The sequence below is a fragment of the Tauraco erythrolophus genome, chromosome 9 (assembly GCF_009769465.1).
Source record: "Tauraco erythrolophus isolate bTauEry1 chromosome 9, bTauEry1.pri, whole genome shotgun sequence".
Taxonomy (NCBI): domain Eukaryota; kingdom Metazoa; phylum Chordata; class Aves; order Musophagiformes; family Musophagidae; genus Tauraco; species Tauraco erythrolophus.
Genome location: NC_141473.1, coordinates 32,996,778 through 33,018,620, shown reverse-complemented (window position 1 = coordinate 33,018,620; position 21,843 = coordinate 32,996,778). Strand labels below are relative to the sequence as shown.

Sequence of the window (21,843 nt, the reverse complement as noted above, 5' to 3'; positions counted from 1 at the left end):
CAAACAGTAGCTTTAGTAAAGGAAGCAGAAGTTCTTGTATTTGCTTCACCTTCGTTATATGTTTAAATATATAAGTGTTAGCTTTTACCAGTTATGACTTTTAGCAATATTATTTAATTGGGATAGGTAGAAACAGAGCTGTAGTCAGGTCTTAGGCATGAGGTCGCCCAGGAACAGTTATAGTAAGACAGTAAGATAAAGTAATTAAATTCCATTTTATACAATTATCTAATCAACTGTAGTGTGACTTACTGTAGAGCATGGCATGTAATGAATATATACCTAGCAGATTGCTAGGGACACTTAATGTGCCATACTGGATTCATCGCTGTGACTGTAGCCCATATAACTATATAAATTACCTTGAATATTACTAGCAACATAGCTGTAACAGCATGGGTTTGGTGTTGTGTTCTGAGTTCTGCTTGGAGAAATGAGTATTTATTTTAACAGACTAGCCTTTTCTGAACGCTGCGTGACCAGGATAACAATGCCAGCAGTACACCTGCTGTCTCTTTACTCCTCACATACTGCTGTCTTTCTGTATTTTCCAACAGTGAGACCAGGAATAGGAGTGTCTCATGCAGTTTTCTTAAAGTTTTCACTGTAATAAACATAACCTTCTCTGATTTTGCAATACTATTGTACTAGCTTGTATGAAGTTAAAAATGTATGATGTTCTTGCACTAAATGCAGTTGTAATTATTTACAGGGAGATGTTGAACTACTAGTGAATGTTCTCACTTACTGGTTAACTGGCACACTAACGTTGTATCTGAGAAGAAAATGCTTTGGAAGTCTAACTCTAGTGATAATTGACATCTAAATGTTAATGCCTCTTAAACATTGACTAAGGTACTTTTGCGTGTTTAGTAGTGAATAAATTTTCTTCAGATCTTAAAAATTTCTTTCTTGCTCCTCGTCCTCCTCGGTTTCTTAAACTTACTGCTCTAGGTTGAGGCTACATAGCTAATGTGTTAGAACATCCTTATTTAAATAAGAATTGTACTATTTCAGATGCCCCGGAGCCTTTGATCTAGGCAAGGATTGACCATCCTCTGTCTTAACTTCCTCTCAAGACTGGCAGCAATGATTCACAACCACCCTGTCTTATCTCAGATAATAAGTTTCTGATGTTTTAAGGTGGATTGAAACATGAAGTGGTTCACAGAACTGTGAGATCTGTGAAACCCTTTTTTCTGAGGGAGGCAAGTCTAATAGAAAAATGTTTATTTTCAACTTAACTTTCATGAATGGAAAAGAAGTTCTATTTTTCAAGCACAAATCTTCATTTTAACTTACCAGATATGACTAACCCATTTGTATGAAAAGGTGTGAATGAAAAATTAAGTCTGCAGTGCAGAATTTTAAATGCGCTGATATGTTTTTTCTGAGACTTCAGATTAATAAGTCACTCATATATCTTTGAAGTACATATTCGTTGTGTTCTTTTCTTTTTGCATCTGTTGATCTGTCAGAGAAATTTCTTTGTTACAAGAAGCCTGAAGACAAGGAAGAAAAAGATTTAATTAAATGAAATATTAAAGTTTCTTTGTGGCATGTATTAAATTGTATGGATTTCAGATACAATTGTCACTTTCTTAGCTACAAAATAGTTTCTCAGTGGCTTAACTGTGCTTGAAAGAAACAGAACCAAAGGAATCAACAAATAATAGCAAATAAAATTGGCAAATCTGAAGTTTAAACAGTTGGTTATCTGTTGGACTATCATTGATGGTGGGCAATGGAAACTGTATGACACTCGTTCGTAGCAATATTGGAATGAAACTATACTCAAAGTGCCAGGTAGTCAGAAGGTGAATAGCACTTGCTTTAATAAACCTTGATAAACTTTAGAAACATTTTGTTTTTTTAGCATTTTTCAACTTCTTCATGAACTGTAGATGCTGGAATGTTGAAAGAATTCTCAAGATGAAATTGTTGGTGTACTATTAGTAGTATATTCTTTTAAAATCCTGCATGTTAAAAGGCACTTAGGCTGTTAGAGAACCACAAGATAATTGCTGAAAATGCATTTGCTTCTAATGGGTTGCTTTTTTTAGTAGAAGAATTTCAAATATGTTAGTATTGTCTTTAAGCTTTGACCTTTTAATCTTTCTCTGAGGCAATATGGGAGATGTCTTCTGAGACAATACCCTTTATCATATCTCTTGTATTCTACCAGAAGTTCTACAATTTTTATTTTACATGTACTTTTAACTAAAGCCTGCAAGTAATATCACCCAAAGAAAGCAAGGGGAAAAGGGAAGATGGAAAGGATGGGCAGTGAGAACAGCTGTGCTGTCTGTATGCTGTATAGAAGACGTGTGTTTATAATGTTGAAATATGTTCCACAGACTATTATGATGTATTTAGTCACAGAGCTTGACTTTTCTTTTGATTGTATTTTTTTGTTTTTAAAATAGAGACACATAAAATGAGAGCATGTAATTGCTGAGAGGATAGAATCATAGAATTATTTGAATTGGAAGAGACCTTAAAGATCATCAGGTTCCAGCCTCCCTGCCACAGGCAGGGATAGGAGCAAATAGAAGCAAATGTGGCATTTTTGATCTGTTGAACTGTTTATCAGCAGAAGTACTGCAGTGTTCAAAGCGTAACAATCTATAGTAGGTAAACTGCTGTTGTGTATAGTCAGCACAGTAGATTAGAAAGGTAGTGAGGTGTTTTTATTAGGCTGTTCTTGACTAAATACTTGGATTTGATGTGGATTATTATTTATGAAGAAGTGTCACTAAATAAAAATTCATGTTTAGTATTCTGTTTACCAAAAGCAGTAAGTCATTTTTTTGGGAATTGGTAAGATGTAGCAAGCATAGGGATTTGTGTGTCATTCATACTAAAGATTTCACACTTGTAAAATATTAGCATAAGGAGCGTATTAAGTACAACCACTCAAAAATACAGGTTTCAATTTGTTGCTGTTAGTATTTGGATGAATTGTGGTGTACCTGTGACAGCCATGGTGAAAGGTTATTCCCATAAACTTTTAGCTCATGTTCTTGAGATAGATGAAAAATGACAAGATGCAGACTTGAGAAAATAATAAAGTGTTTCAGTTTAGACTGTAACATTTAGAAGTGGGTATGTAAAAATGTTTGACATGTAGAAGATTAATTGTCCAGAGAAATAAGATGCATGACAGTGTTAACGCTCGGGGAGGAAAGGATTGTTACATATTTTGCCTACGTATATACTTGAAAATTTTATCTGTAACTCTCACTGAGTTTATCCTGAAACAATAAAATCAACTGGTTTGTAGAAAATGATTTAATGATATTAATTTTCTCAGCAAATACCATTTGAAATGGAATATGAAGCTGAAATAATATTCAGCATGAAATCATACTACTTTGATGACAGTCATGCTTGTAAAGCTTTAGAAATTCCTCTGGGTTTGGTGTATAGGCACTATGCTGATAAATACTAAAATACTGTTAGAGAGCCGGTGAATTATATCTCTTCACACTTGTTTTCAAAAAACTAACTTAGTTTCTTTTCAGAGCAACTTTTTAGTCTTTGAGTGTTCTAAAAGTGTTTGAAGGGAATTTGTGTGTGGATTTTTTTTTTTTTCACTACAAGTTCCTGTTCCCTTTATGTAGCTATTAGTAAATTTAGGATGATTTTCTGAGACTTGCTGGAGTATTTTATAACTGTTTGACTCCACGTTTGCTGTATTTTATAAGCCACTTCAAAACATACCTTGAGGCATGTAATTATCTTAGTTTATTGCATAGGGGCCACCCAAAACTGGCTAAAAGATGAAGTGTGTGCTGTTGACTTAAGTCCAGCAAAAACTTTCTGGTAAATGTGGTTGAGTTGAAAATCACTGTAGATTCACATGGGTTCATGATACTCGTAGTAACAAGAAAAGGACTGTGAAATGATTGGTTGCTCCCATGTGACTTGACTGTTTCTTAAATGAGCATATTCTTGATTAAACATTACATACAAATATACATATATGAAATTATATCTCATTAAAATAATCAATCTATAATTAATTAATTAATCTGAAGACTATCCCTACGTAACTAATTAAATGTGAATGTCTGCAACATTAGTCCTCTGTCAGTTTACATACTGAAAGGTACTTTCGTGCCGAAACGGCCAGTAATGTTTAAAAATAACAAATAACTCAAGTCTTATATTTTCTGGCAATCCTGGTTATTTTAAAATATTTTCAGTTATTTGTTGCAATGTTCTAAATTTAGGAAATACTTACAAATATTAAGAATTATTTTTCCTTCTAATGCTGCTGCTCTTCGAAAGCAATCTTATGCTAAGGAAATGAAAATGTTTTGTTCCTGCTTACGCTTATAAGTATCACTTTTCAATGCATTTGATAAGCGTTTGGTTTTGATATGGCTAACAAACTTATCCTGAGTTCTCTTTTCACAAGCATCTTTTACATTTGGCACAAATGGGGCTAGTGCAACTGCTCTGAAGACATGTTTATCGTATAATAAATGTATTCTACCATTGTAAAAATGTTAGTCAGGTAAAAACCGAGAGGTAATAGCTTTTTATATTGCCTAATGCAGCATGGTGATACCTTTATAAAGGTTATTGTTGTTTTACCTAAGAGTTAAAAGTATGTTATCTACAAGTTTCCGAGATCTGATGATACCTTAGCATATAATTTCTAGGGTACCAAAAATAGCATGTGAATATAACCAGTTGCGTTTGTTTCGCTAATTCTTTTGGCTTTTTCCTAATTCTGATCTCCTCTTTTTTTTTTGTGTACATGAATAGCCTTACTCTGCTGATTTCCCCTTCCCCAATTTCATTTTACCATGAGCACGAAAGAAAAAGCACAACAAGCGAAGTTTCATAGAAATTTTCTTTTCATGGTTAAACTAATTAATCCTAGCATACATTCACAGTGGGATGCTTAAGTTCCTACTGGTAGTGTTAGAACTGAGTTTTTGTCAGTTGCCCTGTGTTCATGATGTGTATTAAGATAATTAAGACTGTGGTAAGGGAATTGATGCAAATGAACTTAGTTCTTCCTTTGCCAGTGAATATTAGTAAGGTATGGCATAAGTCTGGAGTACTTGATTTAAATCACCAGAGAATGTGACATACTAACTTACTTTGCAATTAGGTCTTAATCTGCTGTTGTAGAATGTTTTATTGCTCCACTTACATGCATTTTAATGGGAATAGAAGGTATACCAGAGGTATCAGTGATAGAGCTTTTAAAAGCCATGCAAGATACTTTTGCTTGAAATAGTTTTTCTGTGCTTTTTCCATTCCTCTGATTATTCCTTCACAATTATAACTGTGACTGTCCGATGTACCTTTTCTTCTGAGTGCATGTATTTGTTTGAATAGTTGTTTAAAATAACAGATGTTGATGGAATCTGTTAATTGTAGAAGATAAATATAAAATATAATATAAAATTTAATCTGTTAATCTGTAAATGATTCTATTATTCTAATCACCGCTCACTTCCTCTAGCATTTTAGAAATGTTTTGGATAAAATAATGTGTTTCTTTATGATATTTTTCTGTAAATTATTTCAAAACACTGTTAGAACTTGTTCATAATATAGACTGTAAACTGGTGCTTCGTTAGCCTATCACGTGCTGGGAATCTGACCAGAAGGGACAAGCAACTACTTGTTAATTGAGTAAAACTGTGTTGAATTGTGTAAGCTGAAATACTTGCTATGTTAAGGAGTCAGAAGCCTTGAAATTTGACTGCCCTCACAATTAATAGTTTTTTTAAAAAAAAGCCAAGAACTTTTTTGAAGAAAAAACACCCAGCAACAAAACTACACTGAAAACCTGCAAGATATAAAATTGCATCTAAGAGATGGAAGTGAAATTTAACTGTCCATAGTATGGTAAAAGCAATTTGGAATTGTGTATGATAGTTGATAGTATTTTTGTCTTAAGTCTAGTAATGGTTGTGCATATTTTGGCTGCAAGTAACTGGTGATTATAGGCAGAAGTAAAAATTTGATTGTTTAAAGTTCATAAATTTTATTTTTTTACCCTTTTGCATCTGGACAGTCTTCTTGATGTTTCTCTACAGTTTTAGTTAAAAATTTATCTTTTTACACCAAGGAAATAGGGGTTGTGATGTTCCACGACCATGAAATAACTGTGCTGTAATTGTACTGTAGTTTTGTGTCACACTAAGAGTGAACACAATGTCACGGAACAAACCTGAGAACATATCACAAGAATACATCATCAGTTTTTCAGTCTGTGACTTGACTGTTACCTAACTGAACCTTTTCAGGGTTGAGCCACACAGATTTGGAGTACTGCACACAATGACTGCCTGTGGTTTTTGTCATTAGACATATCCAGGCAATGATCTTTTGGCATCTTTGGTTATTTCTGTTTCTACTTACTGTGCTTAATTTCAGAATTGAAGACTTTCGTGGCGGGGCAAAGAATACTTTTGTGTGGTTCCAGTTTTTGTAATTGATACTTCAGATGGCTGTGAATTAATTTTTTATTAGTCTACCCAATAGCAAATGTTTGTTTTTTAGTTAAGAACTCCTAGCTGAAACACTTCGGCTGTATATTTCGATATTGCTCAGACATTATTTGAATGGATACTGAATGAAATGAAGCTTTTAAAATCGCATAACATCACCATTCCTTCCTAATACAACACATTTGAACACAATGGCCAGTTTTTACCAGATTTTAGTGCAAAATCAACACATTTTACCATAACTGCAGCCATTCCGTTCAGCTTTGTGAGGAGAGGGAGGCTGTTCATGGCCCTGATTTGGGCACTATACACATACTGCAGCAAGGGAGGCTTTCCTATCAGGGAAAAAAGGAAAATTCACAGTGAGAAAGGTCAGACATTGTAACAGGTTCCACAGAGAGGTTGTGTGTCTCCATCCTTGAAAGCAAGTTTGCAAGGGAGCTGTTTCAGTAAGTAATTTGAGCTTTTGTTCTTGTTTTTGTTCTCTGATAGAATGATGAAAATGTGTCAGTCCAGGACATCTCACTCTCAGTTCCATCAAGTCCAGAACCACAAGAACCTGAGTCAACTTTTAAGGTAAATGACAATGATTTGCTCTATGAAATAAGAGATACAAGCCTGTTTGTGTCAAAAAACCACAAAGACTTTGGTGCCACTGTGAAATAGTGCTTCTGGCTTCTTTTGTCTATTTAAATGCAAACCTAGCAAATGTTTATATACTGCATCTTTTCAGTTTTGTTAAAATGGATGGTTTTATTTGACCTTTTAAAATACACGCTTACAAATGCTAGCCCAGTTTAAATAATAAAAATAACTTTACCTTTTGGTATTTGTAGCAGTCTTGTGGGAATTAACTTGTAGAGTAGCTTCTTTCAAAAATTTGCTACCAGCTTGATAAGCAGTAGAATTTGAAAAGACAATTCTTGCATGGACTTATAGTCATACCATGCTTATTCAATTATGTGCTCTTTCATTACATTTATTGTTGACTTCATTTTAAAATTCTGTCATCTAAAGTAAGTTTTCCCTGAGATAATGCAAGTATTGCAGACATAACTTAAAACCAGTATGAACCTGACAAAATCGAAGATGTGTGTATTGTTATAGAATGGGTATTAAAGAAGAAGCAATCACAAAGGGTATTCCAAGAAGGATCATCTTTTATGGTCACAGACTTGTAATGTGCTTTCTAGAGTGCTAAGGTTTTATAGCATTGCTTGAGGGCTCTTACTGTAAAATCAATACAGAAAGATCACTAATCCTGCACGTACAGTAGGGGAACAATACTTGCAGAAGATCTAATGAGATTAGAAATACTTCTTGAAAAGGAAGAACACTTACAGACTTCTTCCTGTTTGAAGATCATCAGTCCAAATCCTGGTTTCAGGGTTTAAGACATTTGCCAAAGCCGTAGATCCACATGCATCAGTCTTTAGCAGCCCTGGTTTCTACAGTGTTAAAATTCAGGCTTTCTTTTTTCTTTAATTGCTGTCTGATCTATTTGTTGTGCTTATCCTTCTATGATTACTTCCCTCAAAATTTTAGTCTTAATTCCTAGAGGCAAAAGTGTTTCTCTTTAACTTCATAACAAAAAAAATGCTGGGTTTAACTGATATTTTGAATTGTCACTTCTTTATCCAGTACTGTCACATGGTTTGAAAAATTGCACGACAAATCAGTCTGGGTGTTGTTCTAAAGCAGTAACTAGTAACATCTTCAGTCAAACTGAAATAGTAGATGTATGCTGCTAAATCGAAGTAGGCCCCTTAATTTGGAACCTCACTATGACACAGTAACAAAATACATTAAAATTACCTTATGATGAAAAATTATTTTTAAAAAATGATCCTTGCATATTTACCAATTTTTTTAGTCTCTGAACTTTGCGATATTAAGTCTTCAGTTTTTAGTAGGATGTATTCCAATCAGTTGTGCTGTTTGCATTCAGTAAACGTCCTTATGTTTCTAAACGATTTTTTTTTCTCTAATTTCTATCACTTTATATTCATGATAAGCTCACTTACCCTTTATGCTTCAGTATTTTTTGTTGTTTAAAGAGGAGTATAGGTAGTGGTTGATGGCTCGGGATATTCATCTCCATGATGCTAGTTACTTGTATAACAGATGAAGTACTGCATCAAAAATGCAGCCGATTTACTTACGTAGCCTGAGAATTTAGTGAGTGGGCTCAACAAGGTCTTTTAAAGAGACTTCTAGTCAAGTTTCTTTGCTCTTTACGTTGTATGCCTACAGCCCATCTCACCATGCCAATAAGAGGAGGAAAGCATGTGCTAATGTTACTGCCAGTCCTCCATAAACATCCTGTAGAGTTATTGATCCAGATCGTGTAGCCCTTACAGAAAACCTCGTATTGCCCACTCTTCTGTTGCAGATGGACGACCTGCTGAATGAGATCCGGCAACTTAAAGATGAACTGAAGAAGAAGGATGAAACAATCAACCAATTAGAGCATCAACTTGTAAGTATAACGCTAAATGTTTAACAACATTACAAGTACGTGCTGCAAAGTGTAACATCAAGAGGTAATTCTTACGAAGGCTTTAAGAGAGGGCTAGACATCTAATTTTTTTCCTATACTTTCGTTACCACAAAGGTAAATTTGAATTCTCTTTAGACCCACCTGACTCACAGGTCTGTAGCATTTCAGTTAGCGAATGGATTCTACATGTTCTAGTGTGTTTGCAGCTGCACAACTGGCATCTTTAATTCTGTAGGCGAATCATGATTTGTTTGCGTGACACTAAGCAAGGATGTTTATATGATTGTTAAATATATTTCCTTTCCAAAATAAACACTTTGAATAGCTTCTAGAGTTTTAGGTTCAATGACAATGTGCAAAGATAAGGCACTTGATGCTTGAAGCATTTTAGAATCTAACAAGTATCGGGCCTATCATTCTACTTGTATTTTTTTTTCTCCCTCCTCTTTTCTCTACTGTCCATTAGTTTAATAAAGAATTCCATTATAGAATTTGAAGCTGAGCAAGGTAGTATTCAAAGTTGATTCTTTTTTAAAATAAAACAAAAAATCATATTGAATGGTAATTTTAAATTGGCCAAGTAAACAGAAGTCGTGGGGGCGCTTTTTTCATAAATCCAGCTCAGACAGACATGCAAGTCCTCAGGCAAAAGTAACATATACCTTTTTGCTTCTTGCTCTTGTTCTAAGTTAGCTTTGCATTTGCTGTGTGTGTCTGCATCTGGTTCTGGTAAACTCACCTGCTGTGGCAGTTCTTGTAAAATAGCCTTGTGTTTTCAAGCCATTTCAAGCCACAGTAAGATCTTAAATGTAGGGTAGATGAGATGCCAAGAGTTGCACACCATATTTGTTTATCATGGCTGGTGACAGTCTTGTGTGACTATAATCTCTCATGAAATGTTTAGCATGTGCTTTTATACATATGTGCACTGAAACTGACCTGTGATCTTCATCCTCTCCCTGTCTAGCATGTGTTCATTCCCTGTAAAAGCAAAATGAAATGTTTGGCTTTTCACTCTGCTTAAACAACAGAATTCCAAATCATAGGATACCAAAACAGTTTGTTTTGTCTATAAGTTTATTACATTAAGTGTTGATTTTTTTCAGTATGCTTAGTCTCACTCTTACCATCAGCCTCCAGAGATTTCCTCATGGAAATCTCTCCTTCCTGGTAGGCCATATACCTCATTACTGTAGCAACTGAAAATTTTGTTGCAGCTAAGGAACTCTGCTGTAAAGATGGGTAAAACTTATATTTATAATTATTGAAAAGTGACTTAAATAATGTGGTGCTTCAGAAATTTAAGTAAATCAAAAACCCTTTCCAAAAGTCAATTTTTATTCTAAATTATTTCTAAATATACTTTGGGAAAAGGAGCAGTTGTGCAGCACTGTAAATACTAGTTTCTACAATTTAATTATATTGTGCTATCCTGCCAGGTAAGGAATGATGTTTCAACACAGGGCTTTGACTGTGCTTTTCAAGCATCTTAGTTATTTTCTAACAAATTCTCTTTTTTTTTTCCTCTCTTTTTGGGGATGATTAAGGCCACTAGATGTAACTGCCAGAAAGACAGTCAGAAACCTACAGGGGCAACGTGCGCATATGCTGATAAATTTACGCAAACCTCCTGGAGGAGGAGTTCTGTGAGTAAAACCTGCTGTTCCTTCTCAAGTGTGACTTTCTGCATTTCATTCCCCAATTCTGTGATGTTTACTGCCGTGCAAGCTGGCATTGTTTAAGAGATTCTGTGCTGTATGTGGGAGTGGTGTCCTTCCTGCTATGCATTCCTTGCATTCTTTTGCAACCCTTTTATTTAAACACTTACTATAAACATTTCTTTTAAAATAAGTAATTAAACTTTAGAAGTCTCTTCTTAAGATAATCGCTTTCTTCTCTATTTAAGTTACAGTCAGCCCAAGCTGTATATCTAGTCATACATAAGATAGTTTGCTATATCCTGACTTAGTCATAGGTATCTGTATTTGGGGTTTTTTTCCTGGTTAAAGTTTCATGGTTGCTGTGCTCATGTTTGAGGGAGAGCAACAGTGTATTCTAAGTTTCAGTCCATAAGAGTAAAGACAAAAGTTAATATTTTTTTATTAATCATTTGTTTGAAGAATTTGACTCATTCAAAAAAAATCATTAGGTGAAAATCACTTTGACAAAGGACATCTTCATTCCCATGTGTTGTTGCATGGATCACATTTGCTTCCATTATATGAAACTTACATTCTTCATTGAACACTAATAGAATGCTGAAGATGAAGGAGGGACAACGTTTGATATTATGGAATAATAAGGAATTACTAATGATGATCAAGGCTTTTGTCAGTCCAGAGAAAATAGTCTTTGGATCTTCAAGCTACTGCTCTAGGTAGAGAATCCTGAGAGATTTCTTTAAAAGATTAAAAATGAATTACATTTTTTTTTTTGTTTCTTTGGTTTTAACCCTCCCTTGGATTACTTGATGTAAGACTGTGGCAAAAATAAATCAGCCCCGCTATCTTTCTAAAATTACTCTTCAAATATACAGTGCTATCATAGAAATACTACCATGCTGTATGTTTATAAGGTGCTAGCAAACAGCTTTATCCTGTTTTTTGAGACCGTGCTTTCCAATGGTCTTCGGTCTGGTAGGAACCCAATGTAAAGAGGTCCTAAGGGTAAGTAGGTTTTAGTTTGCTCTGACACCTCTGTTCCAAAAAGTATGTGTAACATCTTTGATGTTTATCCCATTTGTTTCTCTTTTTGTATTGCTTTGTAGCTTTTGACCTCTTATATTGTTTCTGTTTCCCAAGGTTTAATTTCCTGTCTCTGATGTTCATTTGATGTTTTCCTGTGTTGATACTATTAATGGGTTAGCAACTGCTGTTCTTTCTATATTCTTTTTTTTCCTATCATTTTCCACATAAATTCAGAAACAGATTAGTAACTATTGAGAGTTAGTTGCTAACTACAGAAGCTTTAGTTTGAGCAACCTGTGCTGTTAATTGATAAGACAAAGGTATTGGAGAAGTGGGGGAATGTGAGTTGATATCTCAGGTCAAAGTAGTCATTTAACTCAATTGTCTGTTTTGGTCAGATTGACGTATATTTCTTCAAGTTATTCAGTAGTTTTGCTCAAAAAGACACTTTTTTTTTTTTGTCATGAGGAAATACAAGTTAAGGGAGAATATAATTTAAAAAACCAAACCAAAACAAACAAAAAAACTACACAAAAAAAGCAACCCACAAACCAAACCTCTCTGTATTTATGGCTGGGGTGTGGATATATGGATACATATACATATGTATTTGATACACATACCTTTGTGTGTACACCTATGCTCATTATGCACATTATAAACATCTCAGTATTTTTATCTTTACATGTAAAGTTTCAGATGGATAAAAGAATTGGGAAAATTCATGAAGTATTGACAAATTTTGAAAATACACTTCTTTTCAGGAACTTTTATTTGTAAATGATAGCTGAAATGTTTTGTGCAGAAAGGTTTTTTTTAAATGTCTTCACCTTTGTGTATTCAAGTTATATGGAGGCTTTCTGTAAGCAAAAAGAAATTAATGAGAGCTCTTTAATGTGGGATTTTTTAAAGAGGGATGATAGTCTTGCTGTTTTAGCTGAGTTCCAGTTCTAATGATCAGATCTCAACTTTCTAGTTTAATAGTTCCTCTGCCAACATGTATTTGTATGCTTCCTTGCATGGCTTAATAGAAGTATAGATGTAGAAAAAGCCTTGGCAAGAAATCATCGTTGATCTCAAACCCAATGACACAAACTGTCACTTACATTAGAAAGGGGAGACAATTGGCTCTATTTTCTTGAGGCAGGAGTATAATAAATGGAAATAGCAGGAGACACCCGAGTAAGCTATATTTTCACTAAAAAAACAAAAGCCTTAAAGAAAATAGTTGTTTTGCTTTATTGACATTCTTGTTCAGTTTAATATAATGGTCTTGAACTGGGAGCATGGGCTGGAAGAAATCAGATTTATTGATACTAAATGTGTTATGATTCATGAAATGTAGTTAATGTTTATGAAATGAAGTTTTTGTATAGACTACATGTTTTTAAAAGCCAAATTATAATTGAAATCTTGGCAATGAGAGTACAACTTCTTTGAGGCATATAAGTTTTTTGCTTCTTAATAGTTATAAAAGTTGATGAATATTTAACATGAACTTTTTCCTGGAAGTGTTGACCTGATCATCTCTTTAAATGATTATGAATATCAGGAAGTTACTTTAGTGAGATTGTCATAACTTTCAAGATTATTCTGACAATTTACAAATTCTAGCGGAACTCATACTTACGTGTTGATTCCTGAAGCATAAATAAAAATCTAGGAACACACTTAGAATAATTTACTGTTTAAAGAAATACTTTAAATGCTTCCAGAAACATGCTTAACAAACATTGTTAATGTAGTGTTTCGTAAACAACAGAGGCTAGAAGAAAGTAGGAAACTAGGAAATAGTGAGTGGAATTTGGCTACTAAAAGACTTCAGTTAGGAATTCAAGACCATACCCATTGCAGTAATTTATTGCAGTTCTACTGTCCGTTTGAAATAGCTAGTATTTCTGATGACTTCATGGTATTCCCAGTAAATAGGCAAGTGAATATCATTAAACATATTCTTTTTCGAAAGTCATGTTCTTACCTGTTCTTCCTTTATTACCAGCTATTTCTAGAAAATGGCCCATCTGATATGATTATAAACTTGTCTGGTGTTATCCTCTTTAGGGACCACATAGGTTTTGAAAGTACTTTTAGAGTTTTTTTCCCTATTTAAGTGTAAATATGTACATAAATGGAAAGTATGTAACTGTAGGTTAATCCTTGGAACTTAGTATTCCATGTAATAAAACCTAGTGGCTGAATATAAATGTTTTGAAAATATCATATGTAATTACCTGAAGAAATTAATGTTGATGTGCATAGCTTACAAATAAGAAAAATGGAATCATCCATTGCCACGATTGTCTCGCAGGCTTTGCAGCATTGTTTCTGTGATGCTGATATTTGAGGGTAAAGGGGTTCGATGTCAAGTTTATGTTGACATTATTTGGTTTCTTAAACTGGAAAGGTTGTTTGCAGGTGCCGAGAAGTAAAAGACAAAGTAAGCAAACTACAAAGCCTGGATAGGGATGAAGATGTCCGTAAAGGATCTGGCCCCTGAGGTCCGGTTCCTTAGCATAACACAGCTCCTCCTAGTTCATGGGTGCTCTTCTATGCCCTGCAAGAGTAAATGGTGTACAGTAAAATCTAGTTTTTCTCCTTCGTCTCGGAATAGTACACAGTGATGACATTAAGTTTTGCTTCTTAAATGTGTGTACAGATTCATTCTTATCTCTGGTAAAATAACAAGCAGAAACTCCTTTTGCCTGGGAGCATGCCTATTCTTGTTCTTTGCTACATCTCTTCTCTACTTCTGCACTGAGATATATTCCTTGCCTTCCATTTGAGTATTGTTCAAGTTTGTCATTCCAAAGCCTTTCACGTCGATTGTTTTGATGAACCTTCATAATGCTTCAGCTGTATTTGTGTGCTGTTGTCTTTGAGTATCTCCTTCCACCTGAGCCTTAAATTTCTATATGCTTTAAGTCTGCAATTACGGATTTAAACTTCTAGGTTTTGAAGCCTAGTTGCTGTCTTAGTGTTATTCTTCCCGTCCAGCTCAGGTTTCTCTTTTTGTCCAGTACTCTGCTGTTCACTTGCTGATCTGTTATAATGTACGTTCTTGGTGAGAAGGAACCATAGTTGGACTATATAGTTGTTGTGCATGTTTCTTGCTCTGTTACTGGAAGCGCAAAACATGTAGGCACGCGCACAGAGCAGAGGTCCTTTAAACCTTTCACAGGCAATTCTTGTTGGTTTAGTGTAGACCAGCACATAAGACTGGTTTGTCTTTTTGACCTGAATACTTTCAAAAAGACTACTGTGTGTCAGAACTGCTTGTTCATAATCTCCTTTTGGGTGCTAGGCTAGCAAGAGGAGACTGCTGCAAAAACGTTTTCTTTGCATTGATACTTGAAGTATGTCATTCTAGATTTGCTTATGATGTGGAGCTCTGAGTTCATATGAGATGACTGGCAATGCTAGATGAGATGCAGCAAAAATCGTCTCTTCTTGGAAGTGCTCAATAGCACCAGCTATATGGATGAAACTGGTTCTTTCCTGTATTTCTATTTCTGCAATAGAAAAGACTTCTTAAAGCAGCAGCAGTTTGGGATATTGGTGTAGCCTTGGGAGAAGAGACAGAATATTTGCCCGTTGGCCTAAAATTACTATGCAGCAATAGCTTTGAAATATTTCTCTTGTCCTTTTCTGGCAGAAGTAATTGCTTTTGTTCATGTGATTGATTATTCTAAGGTTGAGGTTTCTTCATAGTAATGGAAAACTCGGGCCTTAATATCTTCATAGTAGCCTTTTTTTAAAAAAAAAAAAAAAAAAACATGAAAAAAAAAAACCCACCCAGGTTTTTCAGTACAGTTAGGGTCAGAACTCCATAAAGCGTTTTAGCAGCAATTGTACAATTTGTTAGGATCTCTGATGAACATTCATCATTTGGTTCTGATGGTAGGCTGCTTTATTTCAGCTCCTCTTTTTTTTTTTTTTTCCCCACTCATGGGGCTCCTGTTTTGCCTGGTGTTTAAAAGTCTGAATCACTTATCTTTTAGGATGCTTTTGCTATTTTATTATTCTGGTATCTGGGATTTAAGTGTAGTGGCTAGATGCACATAACAGCTGGGGCAAGGAACTGTTCTGACTATTGACTTAACATTAAAGTGCAAGTGGAAAGACTTGCATCAGATAAGGCTTCAGAATCCACGAGAAGCCCATCAAATGTTTTGGTTGTTTTGTTTAATAGAAGCTGAGGTAAGTCATGTTCTCATATTTCAGTACTAGCATTGCTTGCTTATGAGTTTTATAGAACATTTTTTTTAGTAATCAAACATAAAATAAATTGTGGTTCAGGTTTTTCTTCCCTATATTTAGTGGGAAACTGCAGCATTTTCTGTGTATTTTGAATAGGTACCATTGCCTGAGGAGATATGCTTATTCATGTGTGTTTCTTTTTTCCTGTTCTTTGGATTTCTTGAGAACCTGAGCACGCATTTTACTAATAGAAAGGGATGGATGTGAGTTGTTTAAAGGAGAAAGCTTTTTCAATTTTCTCAAACTTTATTAAATACTACTAAAAGAAAACTCATCTTTTCATAAGCCAGGCTTATTTGCCGGTATTTATTTCTTAATGTGCTATATCTACAGGATCTATACAACCTGTATCATTTGTAAAATCAATGTAATTCGTAATGGCCATCTTAATAAATTCCCAATGCTGAATTTCCTAGTAATAATAATTACTGTATTTGATGTACAATTAAACAATGTTTGTTATGATTTTTTTTTAATAAATAAGAAATCTGACATTTGTTAAATATTTACTTGTGTGGAGCAATGTGAACTCTCAAGACTACTGCCAGAAGAAGGGCTAGTTTTTCTGCTTCTCAGATGATAGAATGTTCTCCAGCATTTGGGAGAAGGAGGTCGAACCATGCCTGGAGAGCAGTTCAGTTTATGCAAAACACTGAAGGAAGTTACTTCCATTTTCCTCATCGTTATTTATATTTCAGTCAGAGTAATGGTTAAATGCCGTGAAGAATTATTGAGAAGACTGTACTTGGTGCTGTGCTTTGAAGAGCTAATATGGGTGCCTAAAAATTACTGGAATGTATCAAGACATCTAAATAGTTCTTTGATTTTTCTAATGGTGTCATAACTGTTATGTAGCTCAACTAGCTTGTACTTGTCTTAATCTCTCTTTTTAGAAAGAGGAGGGGAGAGGATATAAAATTTTCACCTCCCTTCTTACTTTAATGTGTTAAAAATTTCGAGAAGTCTAGAAAAAGCCCATTGCTAACTAAACAAGTCTCTACAAATGAGACCTATGCCTGATAATACTGTGCTTTGTTACTGTTTGGACCTTCAGTTACATTTAGAGAGTGGAAAGAATTTGTTGTTCTACCATCCTGACACGATTTAGGATGAAGTGTGAGCAAGCCTGAAAAATTAAGTGTTGTTTTGTACAGCGCTGTGACAATCCATAGCTTTTATTAACGTCTCATCAATCATTGATTAATTTTGTTCCCAGGAATATTTCTGTATTTAGTACTTACTCAGCTGACGCAAAATATTATTTGGTTGTATTGCTTGACTGAAGCTAGTAATGTTGTGCTTTCATGCAGTAATCTAAATTGTGTTGATGTTAGTGGCTACTGATGGAAGAATGTAAGAACATGTTAGGTAATCAATACCTCCATCCAGAGATAACCAGATTAAAGAACTACTTTCATTTTTTTGCTTGGATTTTGCTCCAATAATTGTTTTATCTCAGCTTTTGAAGAAGAATAAAGAAGTCTTGTCAGATCTCTTTATTTTCTGTTCTAGTTCTGACTAGCAAATTGTAAGACTTGACTAAATGTATGTGTTAAGTTACACTTCAGCAGTACTGAAAGTTGGAATAGTGGTGGATAAAATCTAGCTAATTAGGGTAACTGGAGGGTCAGGGAAGTGTTCAAACTTCTGCTAGGATAAATAAAAGCAGAATATTTCTTTATAGAAATAATGTGATTCTTAAAATTCTTTTAAAAGAAGCATTGAAATAAAATACTACTTTATTCTTTTTCCAGCCCTGGCAGTATGATCTGCAGCAGATATGCCGGTAGAGAAACTAGAGAGGAGGGGCAAACTGTGCTCCTGTTTTCTTTGGTATTGATGTTCATTCAGATATATCATGCCTGCTGTCTGAAAGAGCAAGTACAACTGGTTGCTGTTGATATCTGCTAGTTACTGGTAGCCAGGAGGCAATGGCAGTCGTTACTGTTAGCATCAATATTCCAGGGCTCATAAAAGCAGAAGTCTTCAGCTGCTAAATGCTGAAAGGGTTGTTAAGACTTAAACCTGTCTTGCAGAAAAAGAAATCAAGATTATGTGATTTAAGAGGGCAGTTCCAGCTTGGATAGATTTCTTTTAAAGGTAAGGGTATGGAAAAAATGATAGACTGCATAGAATTACTTTCTTGTTTTGAGAATGCAGCAACCACAATGTCGTTTCTGTGGTGATCTGAAACATCTGGCAAGCAAACTGTACATGGCATTGATATGCACAGCTCTCTGATCCTACAATGGAACGCTCAAGCTCCAAGAGCGAAGTGCAAGGAAAACAGTTATGTCACCTCACCTCTTTAATAATACCACCAAAATATGAGTTAAGTGGACTCTGAAGCACCAGGTTTTACTAGAAAATCTGTTTCCATGCATTAGAAATTTTTTGTTGTAAACTAAAGCTGATTGGTTTTCCAGATTAGTTTTAAACAACTTACTGCTTGGTGAGGCATTTTTAAAGCATTTTTGAAAGCTGTAAAACTAAAATTTTTAGCATTTACCTTTAACCATGAAAAGCTCAGCTCCTATACTTGTCCCTTAAAAACATCTTTGACAGAAATGTGTGCATAGATACTGAATAAAAATAGAAATATATTGTAAGATTTCTGACTAGTTTAGGGCATGATAATGTCATTTTTTTTCTCTGGGATTTAGTAACATGTAGCATTTGATTTTACAAAATAGAACTACTGGGAAATATAACGATATCCATCTGGGGAAAAAGAATGGTGTGGCTTTTTGGTGTCTTGTTTTTCCCTGTTCTCTTTTTTATTATACTTCTCCCCCTCTCTCTTTCTGCACAGGGTGGGTATTCTGCTCCCTCCTTCTCTCCCTGGCAGGGCTCATTCCAGGGCATCCCTCGGACTGTTCCACCGCACCGCAGACAGAGTGAGTCTGTACCTCTCACTCATCTCCCTCACCGTGTTCCAGTAGAAGCTTCCCCTTTGCACGCACTGTTCATCTCGTAGTATCCTCCTTTTTCAGGCAGATTTACAGGCATACACAATAGTCTGTGGCTAACCAAAATGCTTCCTTCAGCCAGCGTACAAGCATCGTATAAGCTTATAGCTTTATAACAGTTATTAAATGCTGATTTACTTCAGCAGTCCTTCAGGCAAACCTGAGTAGGCCCTTGTTTCCAGTCTTGTCTTAACATAAATCTTGCTTGCTGCATTTTCCCTTTCTTTTTCATGGCTGTAATATACTGTTCTGTTTATGTACGTGTTCTGTTTGCTCATAAGTCTGCACGCGTGCATATGTGGATGTATTTACATAAATACGTTGTGGATGTACGAACAAGTGTTGGTGAGAAAGTGTTGTTTTCATTGCCTCTCACGAGAAGTTTTCGTAACTTTTCAGAATGGCTTCCCTGAAAGTAATTTTATTTTTCCCCCCTCTTAGTGTTTGTTGTAAAAAGGCTTCTAATACATTCAAGTGGCTGTTGCAAAACTTGCATGATTTATTAACATTCTTTGTGCTAGCTACAATGTGGGTTGATATAAGATGCATTTGTTCTCTTGGCTTGGATCTGCAAAACAAAAGACAATTGCTGATTTTAAAACTATGTGCTTACGTAGACATAGAGAAATGGTAAGTCTTATTTTGTGCTTTGGTATTGCATTATAAACAGATGATTGTTCAAAGAAATATAACTAGTTCATAAAGCTTAAAGTTATATTTTTTAACTGTACTGTAATTTGAGAATTACAGTGTGTTTGACTGCCTAGCAAAGCCCAAGAGAGTATTTGGACAAGAAATAAAAGAAAGAGTAAAATTATGGAAACAAAGGAAGATTTCCAGGGTCAATGGAGATCTGAAGAGTATGCCGCACCTTGGAAAACTAAGCTTATGTATATTTCAGATTGCAATAATCCTAATTTATTTCAATTACAAGAAAATAAAATCTCCAAGTATTTTGTAAATTGTTTCAAATACTCTCTTGACATTTCTGTGACAATGTTCCTGTAAACAACTCATCAAGAATGCATAGCCTGTTTCATAGGCTTTTCTCTATGCAATGGAGGGATGTGCTTCATTTGCCTGTGGTGTTTGATGTGGGACCCTGTGTGTAATAAACGTAGAACACCTAAAGCTGATGATCATGCCTTCTGTTTCTGGGCAGAGGGCCAGCAGTAGCACAACCTGTCTATTTTACTGTCCTGTCAGTGGAGAGTCTGAGTTTGAAAAGATCAGCTTTAGACCTGAGGAGCATTTAAATGTCATGTTTTTGGGGCTTACTGATTGGAGAGTCAGAATGGGAGGATGGCATCTGAGCTGCCAGATGTGTGCCTCTGGTGCCTCATCATTCACATAGACTGCTTACCAAAGAAGAAAACTTTGCTAATCTCTTACCAGTTCTTTGAGCCCCCACCTTGTTTCTCTACTAACTAATGGCAGCAGCTTCTTATTCAGAGATTCCACAGTGAACTTCCATTACTGGAGCAGGTTGGATTTTTTTAGTATACATCTTATACAATTAATTCTGTGAATTACTAGTAAAGGAAATAAAGTAGATGAAACCTGGCTCTTGACTAACTAACCTGAACTATAATTAACCTATTAGGAATATAAATGTTTCCTATAACTGGCTGTTCCTAGCATTTTTCTTGTATCTTAAGTTTGATCAAAAGATGAACACTGAGAACAAAAAACTGTATAAATTAGGAGGTTTCTTGGACGTTTTTACTTGACACTCTTGCAAAATAAAGGATTTATCACTGTGTGAAGAGTCCTGTAAAGTAGAACATTACTGGAATTATCACTAGCATCCTTCTTTCCCCATATTACCTCTTCCTGTGGTTCAGTGATTTTAGACCTGCTGATTTTTGAGCTAGTACAGAATGCCAAATGTGAGATTTTGAGGCAAGTGGTGAGTTTTGGTATCACCACAGAGAATAGGAAAACAGCCTTAAAGTCAGTTAGTGGTTGGTTTTTTTTTTTTGCAATAACATAGAGAAGGTGATTGGAACATGAAGTAGTCTGGTTTTGTTTGGCTGTGTTTTCTGTCTGGAGATCTTGGTATTCAAGCATATCTCTAACTTCTGGATACTGAACCTGACATAGTATCTACACTTGTGAATACTGCAGGTTTCTTCTCTATATTGGTGATAGCTGCTGGATACATAGATCACTGTAGATTGAGGGCATACATCTGTAAACTGTTCATTTATATTCATTTAAAATTATATATACTGTAATATAATTTTACTGGTGCTGTGCAGGACAGGTAATATATCCCTGCTATGTAATATTACAATACTATCATAAGCTTACAGATTTTTCTCTGTTAGCACCAGTGGCAAGGTTAGCATGCCTACTGCTTAACTTGCCCTAACAACTGACCATAACACTGCACTTTAACACACTTTAGAACTGGAGGTATGTTTCGCACTTCTAATGGGAATTAATTTTCAATACTTTGACTTTTATTAACTTTGTGTTGTTTCAACAGCCTTGGAAACAATTCAGCATTTCATATTTCATAAACGCTTTCCCAGTAGTAGATTGATTTTTGTCCTTTTATAAACAAAATTGTGTGGTTTTTATTCCTGCAACTCATATGTGTCTTGAACTCGATTCTTATGTAATATCCTCTATTTTTCTCTTGGTAATAGGATGTCATTTGATGACATATCAAACTTTATTCAATACAATTTAAAACTTTTGCATTTGTATTCTGGAGCTTTAATGACGCAGCTCTAGAAACACTGCATTTAGAATACACAAGGCACATTGTCAATGAACCAGTTTTGAACTTTTGTTCTAATACAAGAATATTGCACCACTTTCTCTAGGTCCCTAGCTCCAAGTGCTTCTCCACACAGAAATACTGATGAAAACTGTTTTGTTACTCAAGCATTGCAGTTGTTCACATCTTCGCTTACTGTGCACTTCATGAAAAATCTATTTAG

At 35.0% G+C, this 21,843-nt stretch overlaps 1 protein-coding gene across 2 annotated transcripts in view; it reads left to right on the top strand.

Moving 5' to 3' along the window:
* Positions 1 to 21,843, top strand: part of CCSER2 (coiled-coil serine rich protein 2) — a 56,784-nt gene that overhangs the window by 28,622 nt on the left and 6,319 nt on the right. The window contains exons 6-9 of one of the 2 annotated variants that reach the window (XM_009978779.2): positions 6,972 to 7,055; positions 8,872 to 8,958; positions 10,527 to 10,625; positions 18,736 to 18,820. In XM_009978779.2, the coding sequence (XP_009977081.2) occupies positions 6,972 to 7,055; positions 8,872 to 8,958; positions 10,527 to 10,625; positions 18,736 to 18,820 (355 nt within the window). The remainder of the gene's footprint in view (positions 1 to 6,971; positions 7,056 to 8,871; positions 8,959 to 10,526; positions 10,626 to 18,735; positions 18,821 to 21,843) is intronic. The other variant, XM_086616705.1, reaches the window with a different exon arrangement.